General features: G+C 40.8%; 1 protein-coding gene across 10 annotated transcripts in view; it reads left to right on the top strand.

Moving 5' to 3' along the window:
* Positions 1–19,954, top strand: part of RUBCN (rubicon autophagy regulator) — a 60,413-nt gene that overhangs the window by 17,163 nt on the left and 23,296 nt on the right. For 7 of the 10 annotated variants that reach the window (XM_057739922.1, XM_057739923.1, XM_057739920.1 and 4 more), the window contains 6 exons: positions 4,334–4,487; positions 13,509–13,592; positions 15,099–15,258; positions 15,861–15,967; positions 17,017–17,173; positions 17,805–18,338. In XM_057739922.1, coding sequence (XP_057595905.1) covers positions 4,449–4,487; positions 13,509–13,592; positions 15,099–15,258; positions 15,861–15,967; positions 17,017–17,173; positions 17,805–18,338 — 1,081 coding nt within the window. In that variant the 5' untranslated portion in view covers positions 4,334–4,448. The remainder of the gene's footprint in view (positions 1–4,333; positions 4,488–13,508; positions 13,593–15,098; positions 15,259–15,860; positions 15,968–17,016; positions 17,174–17,804; positions 18,339–19,954) is intronic. The other 3 variants (XM_057739928.1, XM_057739927.1, XM_057739924.1) reach the window with 1 other exon arrangement.

Genomic DNA, 19,954 nt, shown 5'->3' with positions numbered 1-19,954 from the left:
ATTCTCTATGGTACTTTCCAGCTTCTTGTTCACTACCTTTGTTCATATTATTGACCTTTCATTAATTGCTAGCCTCAAGGAAGGCCGAAATAGTTCCTCTCTTCTCTACATTCCACTTATATCACCAAAAGTAATCGCTGTTAACATATCATTACTTCTCTCAGTATATTTATGTTGAGATCATAAATATAATTTTACATTCTGCTTTTTATACTTCTACATACTTTCATTAGCTTTGGAAACTGTTCCTAATCAAAAATGTTAATGGTTTCATGATATTTCACATATGGATATCACATACCTCACATTTCAGGGATCAAATCATTACCTGACTTGGGACAAGCTGACCTTGAACTCTGGTCTCAGGTAGATACCACATTCCAATCCAGATGACTGGCATACTGTAGATGGGATACACTAATACGTTGAAGCTGTTTCCTTTTACTACTAAAAAAGCGCCTTGGGGGTGGAAGATATGCCAATACATATTTCTTGCATTGAATCTCATTTTGCAGTTGCACAGTATTTACTATTTATTTGCTATTGATTTCACTTATTTTTAGTGATTAGCTTTATATAAGTTGTGTGCTATAACACTTCTTAAAAAAAGAACATTTGCTTATAACTTTACTGTTTTAACCTGAGTGCCACTTCTAGTTGTGATTTGGCAAGCTTAAGATTGAGTTGGCATTTAGGGAAAATGTTTTCCCTTGGGTATCCTTACTTGAGTTGCTTAAGCAATTCCTGTTCCTCTTCAAAGAATGTAGTCAAAAATCCTCCCAAAAGAAAATAGGTAGGACTTCATTCTGAGATTGGCTTTGCTGTTTGTTGATAGAAGTGATTCCTAGTTCTTCCTTGACATAACGACGAGATACTTAGACTAGCTTTTAATTTATGGTGATTAAAGAAAAGCACTCTGTGTACTTGCAGAAGTAGCTATACAGAGGGCTGCTTTGAGCCTAATACAGTCCTTGCCTGTGCCCAGGTGAAGGTTACATGTGAATGCAGGTTGATACCTTCCAAATAATTATTACCAAACAGGTTTAGCCTAGGAAAGACGGACCTCACTTGCTAACAGTCTGGGTAAAGAATGAGGAGGGATATTTTATTTCTCATGGTGATCTGTTCATTTGCATCTAAGATTCAAGTATGAATGGATTAATCCAACCACTGTGTATGGCTTCAGTTGAACTTAGTATATCAGCTCTCTGAAAATGATAACAGTATCATAGGATAAAGGATCCTAAAAAAGGTAAAGACACTAAACAGACTAGCTATTTAAATCAAAAATTTTTTAAAGTTTACTTTTCTTCTACATGAGCATAACCAAATATAGATTGTTTGGTACATCTTAGAGTAAGAGCCACCTTCTTTTGTAGCTTTGGTATCTCAGGAACACTTCATTTTGGGGAAGAAAAGTTCTTTAGTTTGTCCAGAAGTTGTTAATAGATCTGAATGCTCAAGGTTTCTAAGGTTTCAGTGCTTTCTGTAAAATTTTGGAATCAAAACCCTAGGGGGATAGGGTAGTTGGTAACTACTTTCAGGATTTATTATACGTGCTTTGACAGTTAAACTTGTAATACAGAATGAATCAGAACACAGATATACAGAGGAACCAGACTGGCTCTCAGGTCCTGCAGAACTTGATTGTAACCTGTTGGAATGTAAAACTGTGTCAGTTATGATAGGCCAGATGAGCCCTGGGGAAGCATAGGAGATGGGGAATCACTGAAGCAAAAGCTGGCAGTCAGTTGGCCTCTGTGAAGGCAGTTTCTCACTGTACAACAATAAATGACCTTTTAATGACCACCTCAGTCCTGTGTGCATCTTAGTTATCTTGAAAATCTCTCAGGACTGGTTTAGAAATAGAACAGGGAAATGGCCAACAGGTATATGAAAAAGTGCTCCACATGACCAGTCATCAGGGAAATGCAAATCAAAACCACGGTGAGAGGTCATCTCATACCTGTTAGAAGGGCTAACATGAAAAAGACAAGAGGCAACGAGTGTTGGCGAGGATGTGGGGGAAAAGGGACCCTAGTGCACTGTTGGTGGGATTGTAAATTGAGGCAGCCACTATGGAAAACAGTGTGAAGATTCGTCAGGGTATTAAAAGTAGAATTACTATATGATGGAGCAATTCTCCTTCTGGGTATATATCTAGAGGAAACAAAATCACTATCTTGAAAAGATATCTACACCCCTCCGTGTTCATTGTAGCATTATTTAAAATAGCCAAGACATGGAAACAACCTGAGTGTCCACTGACACATGAATGGATAAAGAAAATGTCACACACACACAGAGGAATATTATTCAGCCATAAAGAAGGAAATCTTGCCATTTGTAGCAGCATGGATGGACCTTGAGGGCATTGTGCTAAGTGAAATAAATTAGACAGAGAAAGACAAATACTGTATTATCTCATTTATATGTGGAATCCAAAAAACCCAAACTCGTAGAAACAGAGAACAGATTGATGATTGCCAGAGGCAGGGGTTGAGGGAGAGGGGGAAATGGTTGAAGGTGGTCCAAAGGTACAAACTTAGAAGTCAGTTTTGGGGGTGTAATGTACAGCATGGTGACTATAGTTAACAGTACTGTTTGTATATTTGAAAGTTGCTAACAGAATAGATCTTAAAAGTTCTCATCACAAGGAACAAAATTTATAACTATGAGATGATAGATATTAATTAAACTTGTGGTAATCATTTTACAATGTATACGTATATCAAATCATTATGTTGTATGCCTTCAACTAATATAATGGTATGTCAGTTATTTCTCAATAAAACTGGGAGGAAAAGAGAAATAGAACAGGGGAGTCTGGTGACTCAAATGTTTGATGATGTAAGGTTAAAACAGCCTGGTGTTTCCCAGTTTGAATAAATTTTCGGTCCCAAGGCCGTCAGAGCAGAAGACCTGAGTGAGATCTGTCTTGCTTTCCCTTTCTAGATAATACTCCTGTGTCAGACCTAGCTTCATTCATTTTATTTTGTTTGTCTGCCTTTCATCCACTTTTTAAAAATGGCTCAGAGGTTAGTTTTGAGCACTGATAGAGTTAGAAAGGATTCCAATTCAGGACCCTCCTACCCTTATAGGTATTTAAATGATATTAAAATAGTTATAGTGAAAATTCCTTGAAGAAATTTAACCATTCCCAGGACTGTGCTTAAAGAGAAAAGAGTAGTATTCTAATAAGAAATGAAAGGGCTAGGTAAAGTGTACAACAGAACAATGCAGGGCCCAAGAAAAGGAGTTTGACACTTGATCTCCTCATGTTTTCCTTATCCAGTTTGACTCTGTGCGTCCAATTCTTTTCATTCAATGCAGCTGATTTTGAGTTTCTGCTAGGTTGGAAGCTATGTTGAGAAGATGCTGGGAATTTGAGAGGAACCTTGAAGATCATCTAGGGCAGTAATTTTCAGGATTTTCCACTAAAGTGCTTCAGATGGTCCAGGAGAATAACCCAATAGTTGATTGATTTGGGGACATGTCCTAAGTGTCTCAGTGCAAGCTTAAAATATTTTGTATCAGTTTTAGCTTAAAAAATCATGGGGGAAAATCATGGGCAATTTGTAAACTTATCCATGATATTTCTGTACAGATATATGTACTTAGTACTGGAAATATAGTTAATAAAAAGTTGTTTGGGGGCTTTTTTGTTTGGCAGAAGATTTCTTGTTTTCAGCAAGTGCCCTCATCTCTTTATATATTGCCCATGTAATGTCATTGTCCAGAAATGGATCTTAATGGGTCACACTCCTAGAAACACAGGGTTATAGGCTACTTGTGTGAGGATGGAATGACAGTAGATGAAGATCACCTTACAAAGCACAATATGCCATGTAAATTTGAGGGGTTTATTTTTCCATTTTTTAAAAAAATATTTATTTTATTTTTTATTTGTTTATTTTGGCTGCACCAGGTCCTAGTTGCAGCATGTGGAATCTTTACTTGTGGCATGTGGACTCCTTAGTTGCAGTATGAGAACTCTTAGTTGCAGCATGAGGGCTTCTTAGTTGTGGCATGTGAACTTAGTTGCAACATGCATGCGGGATCTAATTCCCTGACTAGGGATCGAACCTGGGCCCCTGCTTTGGGAGCACAGAGTCTTACCCACTGGACCACCAGGGAAGTCCCAGTATGAGCGTTTTAAAACAAAATCTTAGCGTTCTTTACAACTTTAGTCCTCTCAGAATTGGGTCTTAAACTCAAGCAAAAAATTAATAGGGGAGACAATGTTAGGATGTGGGGCAGGAAGCTTCGTGTCTTAGACTTTCTTTGGTGTGGTCTAAGTAACTAACCGTTGGTATACTTGATGCCCTTGCAGGAGGGAGCACTGGCAGCTGCTGGGTAATTTGAAGACTACTGTGGAGGGTTTAGTATCAGCCAACAGCCCCAATGTCTGGTCCAAGTATGGTGGCCTGGAGCGGCTCTGCAGGGACATGCAGAGCATCCTCTATCATGGGCTCATCCACGACCAGGTGTGTACACCCCTTCTTTTCTTTTTTGCCAGATTGGCTGAATCACTTGTTGGAAAGAAATAGTTGCGTTAAGTTGTTGGCAGGGAGAAGGTAAAGGCAACTAGCCTGTGAGCCCTTAAGAGCAGGACCGTGATATGACGATAAGGAGGAGGAGGAGGAGGGCAGTGCTGATGCATCATGGAGATGTTCCTCTTAAGAGTACCCTAGGACATAGCTGAGAAATACAGGATGTTGTCATTTTTAGACTATCCTTTGAGCATCATTTTGTTGATAGCTGGTTGATGCTTATAAATGATAGTTTTAATTATAGCTTACTTTTTTTCTATATAAACTTTATTGATGTTGAGTTTCTTTTCCTTAATATCCACAAACACTCTAATAAGCTTTGAGTATTAAAAATGAGTAGACTCCTAATAACACTCAATGGTTTCTGCTTTACTTCTCAATGGCGGTTACACCATTTGCAGTGTTTTGAATAAGGTTTAGTTCTGGTTAAAATTGTCAAGTGGGTCATTGGATCTGATCCTCCTAGTTTTTAAAAATCAAACCTCACAAATATGTGCATAATTTGTGTTCCCAAACACTCATGGCTCTTCCCATGTCAGGGCCTAGTATTCTTTCCTGAAACTCTTTTTTCTAAGCCAGGCTTGTCTTTCTTTTTCAATCAGAATTTATTCTCAACTAGCAGTCACACTGAACGAAATTGATTGGTATTTAAAAAAAAAAAAGATGTTCATAGTTGATAGGATTTAATGTGCTACCCTCCCTTCTAAAAATATGAATATATTAACTCTAAACAAACTCTTTAAACCATTGTTCTTGTTTTTTTTTAAGAATTCAGTGGAAAAGTAGGCTTAGGTTAGATTTTCTTTATTCAGGGTGAGTTCTGAAAGTGAGGCCCTCTTTCTAAAGAATTTTGAAGATATGGGGAAATATTTTTAGAGACAGCATTGTATAGTAGACTGACAGAAGTCTTGGAATCAGACAGAACCTGGATTGAAATAGCTCAGGTCCTTGGGGGAAAAATGACATAGTAGTAATAATTATGGATTTTTGAGTCAGACTGCTCTTATTTTAATCTCAGCTTCACTACTCTGTGCTATTGGGTAAGTTACTAACTGTTAATGCTTCTGTTTCCTCATTTGTAAAATGAGGCGGTAACACTGGTGGGTAAGATTGTCGTGAGAATTAAATGAGGTAATACCTGGAAGAGCTTTAGAAAGCATAAGTTGTCTGTCAGTCTTAACTATTAGTGATATTAACTTTTTTGAGCCTTTTCTCATCTGTAGAAATGATGACAATTTTATTTATATCATAATGTTTGATGGAAAGATTAAATGAAACAGCATACAAACTTGCCTAGCACAGTTCATGGTACATAGGAAGTCATTAATAATTAATAAATGTTCCTTTCATATTTTTTAAGTTTCAAGTTACATGTTGTCCTATGAAAAAAATATGTACGTTGGAATTTACAAAACAAATAATTTAACCCACTGCAATCTGGTTTCTGCCCTTACCACTGTTTTTCTTGCTACTGTTAAGTTTAAGTAAGTCCATGTTACCATATCCAGTGAACATTTCTCCTTTGAACACTGTCTTGTGCTCTTCACTGTTGAACATCATCAGATCCTGACTCATATTCCATTATTATCTTCCGATGTCATAGAGACCTTCTCCTACCTCTATGACCACTCTTTCTTAGTTACTTTCCCTGGAATCTCTTCCTCTTGTATTTTAGTTTTTAATAGGGTCCGGTCCTATGTCCATATTTCTTATTACTTTGTACTTTTTCTGAAACAGCCTCATTCACTTGCATTGTTTTAACTATCACCTGTACACTAACAACCCCCAGCTCAGACATCTCTGCTGAACTTCAGCTCTGCTAGACTAGCTGTCTAGCTATCTGCTGTACATTATCATCTGACTGGCTGTCCTACAGGCCACGCACAGCATGACCCAGAACAAACTTATTTTCTCTCATAAGATTGCCCTTCCTCCTGATATTTTTAATACTCATCTGTTGAATTCCCAGCTACTCAGTCTCCCAAGCCAGAATCAGGCACCACGCCACCGTGTTTTTCAAAAACCCAATATAAGTTTCCCAGACTGAACACCAGGATAGCTGCCAGATTAGAGGCACTGTCATTTAGTGGTTAAAGTACTTGCATCTTGATAACAAAAAAGTTCTTTTCTTGGCTCTGTTACTAATTTTACATTGTCATCATTTTACTATATTACTTGACAGTTTTACCATCTGTGCCATAAAGAGCAAATGTGTCATGATGATATAGTAAAGTTAGTGAAATTCCGAAGTGAAAGGTGCTTGGTAAATGCAGCACAGTGTTATTGTTATAAGTAAGTAATAAGATCTGTGAAGGCAGCTGGTCATCAGAGTGAAAACTGTTGAAGTGTATGGTCACCACAAAGCAGCAGTATTGCTAGTAAATGCAAGCAGAGCAAACCAGACAAACCTGTCACACACACATACATTTAGCAACTACAGGCTCTAGTGCGAAGAATTAAAGACAGAAGATCCATACCAACTTCACTGCTGTTCTTTTCTGCCTTTTAAAGAGCTAACAATTAAAGTCTGTATCAAGGACTTGTTTTTCCCTTTCACTTCCTCCCTAAAGATTAAGGCTTTCAAAGGCTTCTGGCTGCTGTGTCATCAGGAAGCTATTCTGGGTGTTGTGCCCTTGGAGGGAGGAAGGGATGCAGTGATTCATGCTGGCCATATTTCTTCTGTGCTTTCCTAGGGATGTGTTATAGAATGTGAAGTGAATTGTTTTTAATCACTCGGGGCCTTAGGAAACTATAACATCATGACCATATTCTTAGAGGGATCTCATTTTCCTTGACATCCTCTGGGCTACTTTTTCATCTTTCCATAGGGCAACGTATATTTGATAACCCCTTTTCTGCTGCTTAGAAATGTGGCGACGCTTAATCCCTGAGATTTCTCAGCTGACTAGAGGTGCAAAGCTCCCCACCTTGTCCACCGCTAAGAAGAAACCTGTACTTGGCAATATAGATGGCCCAATGTAAAAAATAATAACAAAAAAGACCTCTGTGTGTATTTCTTTTTCTTTTCTTTCTTTCTTTTTCTTTTTTTGCCTGCACTGTGTGGCATGTGGGATCTTAGTTCTGTAACTAGGGTTCAAACCTGTGCCCCCGCATTGGGAACGTGGAGTCTTAACCACTAGACTGCCAGGGAAGTCCCTGTATATCTCTTTTCTGAATATACAAATAATATATATGTTCTTATTTGCTGAAAATTTGGAAAATACCAGAAAGAGTTTAGAAGAAAGTAAGTTATTACCCGTAATCTCAACATCAAGTAATAACAATCACTCTTTAACATTTTGGTAGATTCTCTTACATTTTTCTGTGTATTTACATGCTTTTTAAAATATTAAGATTATACTGTATCTATCACTCTGTAACTTGCTTTAAAATATTTAGTTTTTAAAATAGACAATACAGGGAATTCTCTGGCGGTCCAGTGGTTAGGACTCCACGCTTTCACTGCTGAGGGCCAGGGTTCAGTCCCTGGTTGGGGAACTAGGATCCCACAAGCTGTGCTGCGTGGCCAAAAAAAAAGGTAAAATAGGCAATACATTTATATGGTTAAAAAAATAGAAAGTATAAAACTGTATGCAGTAAAACATCTTCTTTCCCTCCAACCCCATAGGTAACTACTGTTTTCTAGTTTCCTTCCAGAGAGTTTTTATGCTTACATAAGCAAATATGAATAATTTTTTTGCTACACCTTTTGATTTTTCATGCAGGTAAAAGCATACTGTAATCAGTGGTCTACACCTTGCTTTTTTCACTTGATGTATCTTGTAATTCATTCCAATCCATTACATAAAGAGCTTCTTCATTCTTTTTTACAGCTGTCACTTTATGATAGTCCATTCTGTGTATGTACCATAATTTATCTAATTAGTCCCCTGGTAATAAACATTTAGATTGCTTCTAAGCACTTACTCTTAGTAACAGTGCTGCAGTGAAATAACCTTGTGTATGGGTCATTTTGCCATTTACCATAGGATACTCCTAGAAGTAGAATTCTTAGGCCGAAGAGTATATGCATTTCAGTTTTGATAGCTCTGGCGAAATTGCCCTCCAGGAGTTACGTCTGTTTACACCCTCAGCAGCATTGTATGAGAGAATCTGATTCCTCATACCCTTGACAACATAGGGTTATTTAAACTTTAAACTATTGCCAATATGGTGGGTGAAAAGTTACATTTCTTTTACTCTGAAAGATGTTTATAAGAGCCATTAAAGTATTTTTCTGTGAACTTTTCCCTATATTACCCCCATTTTCCTTAGATTGTTAGTCTTTTCCTACAGATTTGTAGAATCTCTTTATTTATTAAGGGAATTAGTTATTTGTCTGTAGTGTGTATTGTAAATATTTTATCCTAGCTTATCTTTTGACATTTCTTATGGTGGCTTTTACTATACAGAAATATCTGATTTTTACTAAGTCAAATTAATCATTTCTCTTAGGGCTTCTGGGCTCTGTTTGATGCTTCCCCGCTCTATGATTATTAAAAATGTTTCTCCATGGTTTTGTCTATTACTTTTATGGCTAATGTTTTACATTTAAACCATTCCATCTGTAATTTATTTTGAATATTCTTAATTTCTTTGGCATATGGATCTACTTCTGGATTTCTGTTATGGTCTGTTCTCTGTTTGTGTGCTATCACCACTCAGTTTTAATTATTATAGCTTTTCATTATGGTAGGAGTAGTCCTCACTCATATAGCATCTTTTGTTCTTGGTTATTTTCCTCCAACATTCACCTGTTTGTCATTTTATTTTCTTGTTAACTACCACATCATTTTTTTATATAAATTTATTTATTTATTTATTGACTGTGTTGGGTCTTTGTTGCTGCACACGGGCTTTCTCTGGTTGTGGAGAGAGGGGGGCTACTCTTCATTGTGGTTCGTGGGCTTTTCACTTTGGTGGCTTTTCTTGTTGTGGAGCGTGGGCTCTAGGCACTCGGGCTTCAGTAGTTGTGGCACACGGGCTTAATAGTTGTGGCTCGTGGGCTCTAGAGTGCAGGCTCAGTAGTTGTGACGCATGGGCTTAGTTGCTCCACAACATGTGGGATCTTCCCAGACCAGGGCTCAAACTCATGTGCCCTGCATTGGCAGGCAGATTCTTAACCACTGCACCACAGGGAAGTCCCCACATCATTTTTTGATAAGGACAGGAAAAGCCTTCTTATACATCATGACCTGGATTATTAGCTGATTGATTGAGGGATATTAAACATTGGTAAGATACATCACTGAAACATTTTATTTTAATTTAAACATCCTAAATTTACATTTAATTAACAGTCTTTGGGTATAGGGTCAGACCTCTTCTGTGAGTATGAATCCACTGATGGAGTTCCATATCATCTTTCTTGTATAAATTATACTCAAGACATGACATAGGACTTCTAGCTTCCATTTCTTTATGTTGGACTAGCAATTTAAAGATCCTGTAATATGAATATAAAAACTGCTACATTTTTAGGTTTTCTCCCCCCTAACTTTCAAAGTAAGTTGTCTTGCCCCTACGTAATTTGACATCAAGTTTTTATTAAGATTTTTGTGTGTACATAAGTAAATTGCTGGATCATATGGTAAGAGTATCTTTAATTTGAAACTTCCGAACTGTTTTCCAGAGTGGCCATACCATTTTGCATTGCTGCTAGCAATGAATGAGAGTTCCTGTTGCTCCATATTCTCAGCAGCGTTTGATATAGGCATTGTTCTGGATTTGGGCCATTCATTCCCCGCCCCACCCTCTTTGGGCCAATCCAATAGGTGTGCATCGTGTTGCTTTAATCTGCATTCCCCTGATGACATATGATGCAGTGCATCTTTTCACATGCTTGTTTGTCATCGGCGTATCTTCTTTGGTGAAGTGTCTGTTAAGGTCTTTGGCCCGTTTTTTAAATCTGATTGCTTGTTTTGTTATTGTTAAGTTTTAAAAGTCCTTTGTACATTTTGGATAACAATCCTTTATCAGTTTTGTCTTCTGCAGATACCCCCCCCCCCCCCCCCCCCCCCCCCCCCGGTCTGTGGCTCAGCTTCCCATTCTCTTGACGTTGTCTGTCACAAAGCAGAAGTTTTACATTTTAATGAAGTCTGGCTTATCAACTCTTTTTTTCTCATGGATCATGCCTTTGGTCTTGTATCTAAAAAGTCACCTCCATACCCAATATAGGTTTTCTCCTATGTTATCTTCTTGGAAGGTTATAGTTTTCCATTTTCCATGTAGGTCTGTGATTCATTTCAAGTTAACTTTTGTGATGGGTATAAGGTGTGCATATGGTTGTCCAGTGCTTCAGCACCATTTGTTGAAAGGACTCTCTCTGCTCCATTGTGTTGCCTTTTGCTCCTTTGTCAAAGATCAGTTGACTGTCTGTACATTGGTCTATTTGGGGGCTCTCTGTTCTGTTTCTGTGATCTTTCTGTCTGTTCTTTTGCCAGTACCACACTGTCTTGATTATTGTAGCTTTCTATAAGTCTTAAAGTCAGATAGTGTCATTTCTTTCTGAAGAAAAATATTGTTCTTCTCCTTCAATATTGATTGGCTACTCTGGGTCTTTTCCCTCTCCATATAAACGTTAGAATCAATTTGTGGATATCTACAAAATAACTTGCTAGAATTTTGAGTCGGATTGCATTGAATCTATACATCAAGTTGGGAAGAACTGACATCTTGACATCATATTTGTGAACGTGGACTATCTTTGCAACTTAGTTCTTTAATAGCTTTCATCAAAGTTTTATAGTTTTCATCATAGAGATCTTGTACATATTTTGTTAGATTTATGCCTAATATTTCATTTTGGGGGGGTACTAATGTGTATGGTGTTATTGTGTTTTTAATTTCAGATTCCACTTGTTCATTGCTGATGTATAGGAAAGCAGTTGACTTTTATTTTTTTTCCGGATCTTTATTGGAATATAATTGCTTTACACTGTTGTGCTAGTTTCTGCTGTACAACAAAGTGAATCAGCTCTGTGTATACATATATCCCCATATCCCCTCCCTCTTGAGCCTCCCTTCCACCCTCCTTATCCCACCCCTCAGCAGTTGACTTTTATATATTAACCATATATCCTGTGACCTTGCCATAGGAACGCTTACTAGTTCCAGGAATTTTTTTGTTATTAATTCTTTCGAGTTGTCTACATAGACAATCATGTCATCTGTGAACAAAGACAGTTTTATTTCTTCCTTCCAGATCTGTATTCCATTTTTTTTGTTGTTTTTGTTTTCTGTCTTATTGCATTACTGGCAGGGTACTTCCTGACCTCAGGGACAGAGCAGTGGTGGGACCAGTGCAGAAAAAGGATTCTCGTGGTCTGGGCCTTCTTGTACAGCCAAAAGGTTAGCAGCTGGTGTTTCTCTTTTCCCTTCAAGGCTTGAGGGTTCGCAGCTTGATAGATAAGGGCAATCCTGATCTTAAATGGACTGCATTTGCACAGAACAGTGGAGGAAGCCTGTCCCTTCCTGTCTGAAATCCTGGTGCTTGCTTCTCTTCCTTACTAGTACGTGTCCTTTGTGGCATTTTTTTTTCTCAGAATAGAGCACTTTCATCTGCATTAAAAACCTGTTCAGGCAGATATCCTTTCTCCTCAGTTATTTCCTTAATGGTGTCTGTGAATTTTTCTGCTGCCTCTTGGTCAGCAGAAGCTGTTTCTCCAAACCTCTTTCTAAAATTTTCAGACCATCCTTTGCAGGCATTAAATTCTCTAGCTTTAGATCCTCACCTTCTTTTTGCTTTCAGTTGTCACATAATGACGCTGGTACTTCTTGAATCATATTAGAGTCTATAGGCATGACTTCCCTATAGCAATCCTGTACCCACATAAAAGCTGAATTTCTCAATATGAGATTAAAAGGTATTTCTCAAAAAAGTGGAAGGTTTTTGTGCCTGCTGTAGTAGCTGAGGCACAACTTCACGAATTTCCTTTTCTTTTTTTACCATGGTCCTTACACTGGACTCATTTGTCGTGAAATGGTGGGTCGCTGCAGCTGCAGGCCTCAATCTCCAGCGCATATCGAGCAGTTCAACTTTTTCTTCTAATGTTATGACTGTGCTTCTTGGGAGCACTCCCAGGGTCACTAGTGGCGCTTTGTATGAGTCCCATGGTGTTCTTCAGAGTCTTTGGTGTCACACTCAACACAATGGAAAATGTACGGGAACTGGGAAAGGTCACTGTTTATGGCAGTATGTAATTTACTGGAGAGATGAGCTGCTCGTACAGAGATGATTAAGTGTCACGTGGCATTTGAATGGACACTTGCAACACTTGAGCTCACAACAATGAGGACAGGAGGTGGCTACAAAATCACAGTGGTGCACAACTGCATGACATTAACCACAGTTAATTTCATACTGCTTCTTTATGTTTGTGTACGCTTCTCCTGACTGCAGATGGCACCATCTGTGGTACATAAGTGTGTGTGTGTCTGTGTGTGTGTATAGGTTTTGATACACTTTAACTTTTTGTAATAGGTTGTATGTGTTTTATGGTAGTCAATGATAAAATAGGCTAGCATCTACATATATTTTATGCATTCATGAGATATCTAACTTTCCTAATTTTTCCAATATTTCTAGGCTATGCAGTTCATCTGCAAGTTACTTTCAAATTGTTGCAAATCTCCAAAAAATTTTCCAATATATTTATTTTAAAAATCCACTTGGAAGAGGACCCACAGTTCAAACCCATGTTATTCAAGTGTCAGCTATATAACCTTCTATATCATATGCATGTATTGCCTCCTCAAAAGTACGATTAAAATAATTTTTAACGATTACCCTTTAAAAGGGCGAACATCTGTATGTATTCCTTTTATTGCTGCTGAGAACATTTGTTGAGGCAAGGGAAGGTTAGGCTTTTCTTTTCCTCTCTTTAAATGGCAATATGAGAATTAGACATGGTCCAAAACAGCAGTGACTGTTTACCTTATGTGTTCCGAAAACAGGTGTGTTGTCACCAGACCGATTACTGGCAGTTTGTGAAGGACATTCGCTGGCTCAGTCCACACTCAGCCCTTCATGTGGAGAAGGTAAGGACTGAAGGCAACCACAGGGCTCTGACGCTCGCTGTTCTGTATGAAGAGTCTCCTAGGCTAGAAGCACCGCATAGATCAAGTTTCCTATTAACTGAGGAGAGGACGTTATCCCTGTATGACTAATTTGGAGGGGAGGACGATTTACTTTAAAAAATAAGCCTTGCACACCCGTTGGGCCACTTTCTCTCCTCTGTGGAAGGCGTGAAAAAGTTCTTTTTTATTTTCAAAAGATTTGCACATATGGGACCAGAGTGAAGCTTTTCAAAATCTGGGCAAATGGCAAGAAGTTTCCTGAATGGTTGGGGATAAGTAGGACTGATATGCTGATAACTATTTAAGAAGAAGAGGATGCACCAAATAGAAAAAAAAATGTGAGGTTTCTGGAGGCGTGTGTCAAACAGAGCCTCAGATGTTACCATCTTAGCACTCTACTCTCCTGTCCTGTCACCTCAGCATAGTACCCCTGATCCCCAACCAGGGACACAGCTCCAGGAGGTTAGATGACTTGGCCAGAGTTCCACAGCTCATTCCACATCAGTCACTGCCAAATTTATATATTTATTTATTTAACCCTTGTTTATGGCAATTTTCAAATATATTCAAAATTAGAACAGTGTAATGAACCCAAAAATATCCATCACTCATCTTCCGTACTTACTGATTCATGACCAGTCTTGTTTCATGTATATTGTACCCACTACCAGATTCATTGCTTAAGTGATGTCTGGAAAAGTAACTTCTTTTTAAATGATCAGGGAACCAGATCACAAGGTGTCACTCTGACCTTTTTTGTGAGAAAAGGCCAGAGCCCAGTGATTTTCTTATGGATTTTGTGTCCTTATCACTTTATGTTTCCCACTAAACTCCCTTCTAACTTTCTTTTCTAAAATATATTGCTGTAGTCATTTCCTCTTAGAAGCTGCCTGAAATTGCTGCCCATTCGTTTTTTTTGCTCTGATCCTGAGTTATGAGACCTTGCTTTTAGAAACAGCCAATATAGAAGGAAGTTCCAAATAGAGACTGCTGTGGCAAGAGCTAACAAGAAGTGCTCAAATGGTTTCTCTTTGATGAAGAATCTTTGGGGGCATTTTTCCTAGATTTTTTACCCCAGGTTTTTCTTGTATCCTCTTCAGGAGGCTACCTGAAATAGAGGACTCTGTGAGGGAAGCCCAGAGGTCAGGTTCATTCTTCCTCTGAATACCCCCAGATAGATGCCTCTTTGGAGTTAAAATAGAGAGACAGGTGTAGCAGCTTCGTCCTCTGCAGGAGCTGCCTGTCATGTGTTAACTGCTCAGGCCCTTTCCAGTGGCCCGGGTCGGCAGCAGCGCCTGATCCCTTCCTTCCCTCTCCTTCCTGTGTAACCTCTCAATGCTAGCTGGGGGGCAGATACCTCTGATTACCTGCTCTTACCTGTCTCAATGTAGTGCTCAGGTCATGAGGCCTCAGTCTTGCTGGGTTTATCAGGGTGTGCATTTTGACTTCTGCTTCTTTGCCTCCCAGTTTGTCAGCCTGCATGAGAACAGCCAGAGTGGCGCTGCGGGCGTGAGCGAGCGTGCCGTTGCAGAGCTGTGGCTGCAGCATAGCTTGCAGTGCCACTGTCTCTCAGCCCAGCTCCGACCTCTGCTGGGGGATAGACAGTATATCAGAAAATTCTACACAGGTGGGTAGAGGTCACCTAACCCAGAACTGGCGCACGTCCTTCCTCATTCTCTTCCACTTTACTCTTCCTTTACAGATGCACTCTTTCCCGAGGGTCTCATACTTTCACTTGATGCCATGGAGATTCTAATCAGAAACATGTATCGAATCTTCTCTCTAACCTGCTATTCCCACACACACAAATCAATAAGAATAACTGCTGCTTACTGAACTTCCTATGTTCCAATCACTGTTATGTATTTTTATACATGTATACGTAACAGCAGCCCTGAGAGTTGGGTATTAACACCCCTGTTTTCCAATCAGGGAAGCAGAGCTCAAGGAGGTTAGGTGATCTGGCCAAAGTCACGCAGAGCCGGCGTTCAAATCTGGGTCTTTCTGATTTTGAAGCCTCTTGTCGTGGCCTCTCTGCTGTACTGCGCATGATTTACCCTCTGCATTCTTTATTTGTCCCTAGTCCCCCTCTGTCCACAGTGGTATGATTCTCCTCAACTCTTCTTTGCCTTTTCCGCCTCTCCTTCCCTGAGCTTCTCCCAGGGCCATGCAGGGAGGCCGAGGTTCTCCGAAATGGGCCCCATCATGGCAGTAGTCTTCTCTCCTCAGATACTGCTTTCCTGCTGAGCGATGCCCATGTCACGGCCATGCTCCAGTGCCTGGAAGCCGTGGAGCAGAACAACCCTCGCCTCTTGGCTCAGATTGATGCATCTATGGTAAGGTGGCCAAAGAATTATTTGTGTCTGTGTTCTGGCTTCGTAGCCCTCACCATGATGTAACCCTGTGTGGGAAACTGCTTAGGCAATTGTAAACGGAAAGGCTTTCATTAAAACAAAAGCAAAAATACAAACAAAAAACTTAGAAAAGAAGAGGACGTGCCATTAAGTACCTATTGAAGTAAAAAGTATTTATAAGTAAGCTTAAGTCTGTTTGAGGAGGGAGATATTTATTTTTTTTAATCCTTAAAAAAATCCTTAGTCTGAGTAAGCAGCTCCTTAGGGCAGGCTGGATAAGGCGCTAGGGGGCAGAGGGATGGTCCTGAGTCAGGCTGACTATAGATAGCGCGTAAGACGTAGCGTGGCCTCATGTTACACAGAGTCATTTTTGTCCAAGAAAATGTTACTGTCTTAGGTTGCTTATTACTATCCAGTTCACTCATCCCATCACTCATATCAGTGCCTCAACTAGAAAGGAACCACAATCCCTATTTCTTTCGTGGAGGGATCCCCTGTATCTCCTGGTTTTTAAGTTTTGATTCTTGCTTACTGTCTGTTGAATACTTTCTGTGTGCGTGGCACATGCATCATCTCATTTATTCCTCAGAACTCTACAAAGTAGGCATTCATCTCATTTTATAAAGGAGGCCACTGAGGGACAGAGTAGAAAAGTCACTTGCCCAAAGTCTGGACCAAATAACTTGTAAGTGATCGGGCCTGGATTTGAGCCCCAGTGTATCTGACGTCTGACTCCTTGTGTATAGTCTTAAGCACTTTGCTGTACTGCCTCCATGATAAAGCACTTCTGATCTGACCACCTAGAGTTCCGGTGGCAGAAGCTGTGGTGTGTGGCAGGACTTCAAGGTTTCAAAGTTGTATGTTTTACTAGAGGAAAGCTATGCTGTATCTATCGGTCCTGGCTGCAGTTCAAGCCTGCTGCAAAAGGCCAGTTCCTACCAGCATTTCTGTAGTGCTAAGTGCTCCTTTTCTGAGGGCCTCTATCCTTGACTCTGACACATGTTGGGTTTTTTGTTTGTTTTTGTTTGTAGTTTGCCAGAAAGCATGAGAGCCCGCTACTGGTGGCAAAGAGCCAGAGTCTGACAGCACTGCCTGGTTCCACGTACACCCCTTCCACCAGCTGTGCTCAGCATTCCTACTTTGGGTCCTTCTCTAGCCTCCACCAGTCCGTACCCCACCATGGCTCAGGTATGGGGGCAGCAGGGGTCGTCAGATCATGCATCCCCAGGCCTGGAAAGCAGAGGGCTTAGTGGGTGCTCACAGGCTGGCTATGGATAGAGCTTTGGGTTGATGCAGTTTGTCACACTTTATGTCTTGATATAGACATCTTAAAGAGGTATGTAGCAGCTAACCTAAGATAATCCAGCAGAATCATTGAAGTAACAGAGGAAAGAGATGTTTTTAGTTTCTCCTGGGTTTCTAATCCACATTGCCAAGAAGGCATTTCAATAATAATAGCTAGCATTTATTCAGTGCCCGCTACGTGCCAGGCTCTGTTGTAATCAATTTGTATATATTATCTCGTCTGATCCTCAAAACAGTCCTGTGAGGTAGGTGTTACTATTACTGCTCCTTTTACAGATGGGGAAGCATGCTGATCAGCAGGGAAGCCCCTGTCTCAAGAGCCCATGTTTTTGGTTTAGCTGCTTCTAAGTAATTTTTCACTCACCTTGAATGGCTTAGCCTTTTCTGAGGTGACACCATGTGTCCTGGGCACCCAGTAACAATAGGGATTTTGGTCTTTCGTTGTGGAGAAGCCCTTCACAGGTACCAAAGGCTTCCAGCTCACCTTTCCTTTCCCTTTCTTTTTATATCCTAGAAAGAAGATCTACTTCCTTTTCACTCTCTGGCCCGCCCCGGAAACCTCAAGGAAGTGGCAGGCATGTCTCACCAGCAGAGGATCAAACCATCCAAGCCCCTCTGCTTCCAGACTCTGCTTTAGCCAGGGACTCCCCCTCAACACCAAATGATATGAGCTCCAGCACTCTGACCAGCCCCTTGGAAGCATCCTGGGTCAGCAGTCAGAATGATTCCCCAAGTGATGCCAGTGAAGGGCCTGAGTACTTGGCCATCGGCAACCAGGATCCCCGGGGCCGGACCGCCAGCTCTCAGAGTCACAGCAGCAATGCTGAGAGCAGCAGCTCCAATTTGTTCTCCTCCAGCAGCTCCCAGAAGCCAGATTCTGCTGCTTCCTCTCTAGGGGACCAAGAGGGAGGTGGACAGAGCCAGTTGTCCAGTGTCCTTCGCAGGTCTAGCTTTTCAGAGGGGCAAACACTGGCTGTCACCGGTGGAACAAAGAAGAGCCATGCTCGCTCCCATTCGGATACCAACATTGCCTCCAGAGGAGCCCCAGGTAATGATGACCACCAGCCCCTGGTCAGTAGGTGGCCTCCTGGATTTTGGGTGGAAAGGAGAGTTTGTTCTTAAAGGTCTTCAAGTGGCAGAAAGAGAAGTTATGTTTCTGATGATAGGATCAGTATTCTGCTTATAACGAAAAAGAAGTTTGTAATGCCATGTGGGTACCTAAGACATCTCTCTGGAAGTATTTAGGTTTGTTCCTTTGTACACTGCTAAACAGTAAATGCTGTCCTGGGTTCGTTCACTAGCTCTTTGGCATCAGAGGATAGTATGGCTGATCACAGTCCGAGTTTCAAGTGCACCTCTCAGAGGGAAAGTAATAATGAGCTTTAAAAATACTCCCGTTGAATTCCTTCCCTTTCTGTGATTCCTGAGACGTTTGGTCAGCATATAATAAAATGGGAGAGAGGCAAACGGATATTAGTGTTTCCTTATTAACCCTAGAGATGTAGTGAGTGTGGGGTGATGGGACCTGGTAAACAAGTAGGCGGAGCTGACTGCCGCATCACTAATTCAGGTTGAAAGGCAGTCAGGTAAGGAGGCCTTGGCTACTGGGACCGCCCTCACACAAACACCAGCTGCTAGCAGAGAGCGCCCCCCTAGGCATGGCCAGGTGGGTGTCATTGCTTCTGCCGTTTCCCTGCCATCATCTTTCCTAGGTTACTCAGGTCTGGCAGGCTTTGGTTGGGTTTCATTTGTAAGAACATCTCCCTAAGCGCAAGTGGAACATACACCTTTGTGCTCAAAGCCGGTTCTGGGTGGAAAAGCCTCAGAAATAAAGTGTAAAAATAAAGTACAAAAAATTAACAGCAAAAAAGGAAGATTTACTTCTACAACTAGAGCTGTTGCTTTCTCTTTATAATTTCTAAAAGATGGGAGCTAAGGCCCTCATCTGAAACTCCTGAATTGCCAACTTTTGTCTCTGTTTTCCCCTCAAGAGTGTGGTTTGGCTCCTTGGAACTCGTTAGGGAAAAAAAGTCTCCAATCAAAGCCTGTCTTCCCACGAGCTTTCTTAGATGTGAAGGGTGCTTGGGTTAGACCCTTACTTCACATCTCCTGGAGCAGACCTGGTGTCTGCTGTACTCCAGGCCACTGGTGTTTGAGCATGTAAAACCTCCCTGCCCCTGTTCTTGAATCCATGTGGATTCCAGAAACCACGGAAAGCTGCACTAGAAAAGGGAGCCAGAGAAACCTGAGCAGAAGGATCTGAGGGCGTGTGGGCCACGCACAGCTTCGCATACGAGTCGGCCCTCCCTCTGCACTAGGGTTCCCACCTTTGCTGGATAAAAAGACGCTCTTTTTCTCACTCTGTCTATTCTTGTTCTCTGGACTCTCCTCTGCACCTGTCTGCCTGCGTACAGGAGGCCCCAGGAATATCACCATCATAGTTGAAGAGCCCATTGCAGGTTTGGGAGCCAGTCCTCCTCTCTCTGCTCACTACCCCCTGCCTCCGTGTGCTCCTCTGTGACCATCTTGCTTAGTCCAGAACTTCCTTTTCCATTCTGGTGTCAAATCAAGTCTGGCTAGTCTGGTCCTACAGTGATGCTTGGACCTGTTTGTAAAATGACACTAGTGTCTTGCATGATATGTTTTCTGCCCAGGACTTCCAGA

This window comes from Hippopotamus amphibius, chromosome 6, assembly GCF_030028045.1.
Source record: "Hippopotamus amphibius kiboko isolate mHipAmp2 chromosome 6, mHipAmp2.hap2, whole genome shotgun sequence".
NCBI lineage: Eukaryota > Metazoa > Chordata > Mammalia > Artiodactyla > Hippopotamidae > Hippopotamus > Hippopotamus amphibius.
The sequence above is the reverse complement of the archived record's forward strand: the minus strand, read 5'-3'. Positions and strand labels throughout refer to the sequence as shown.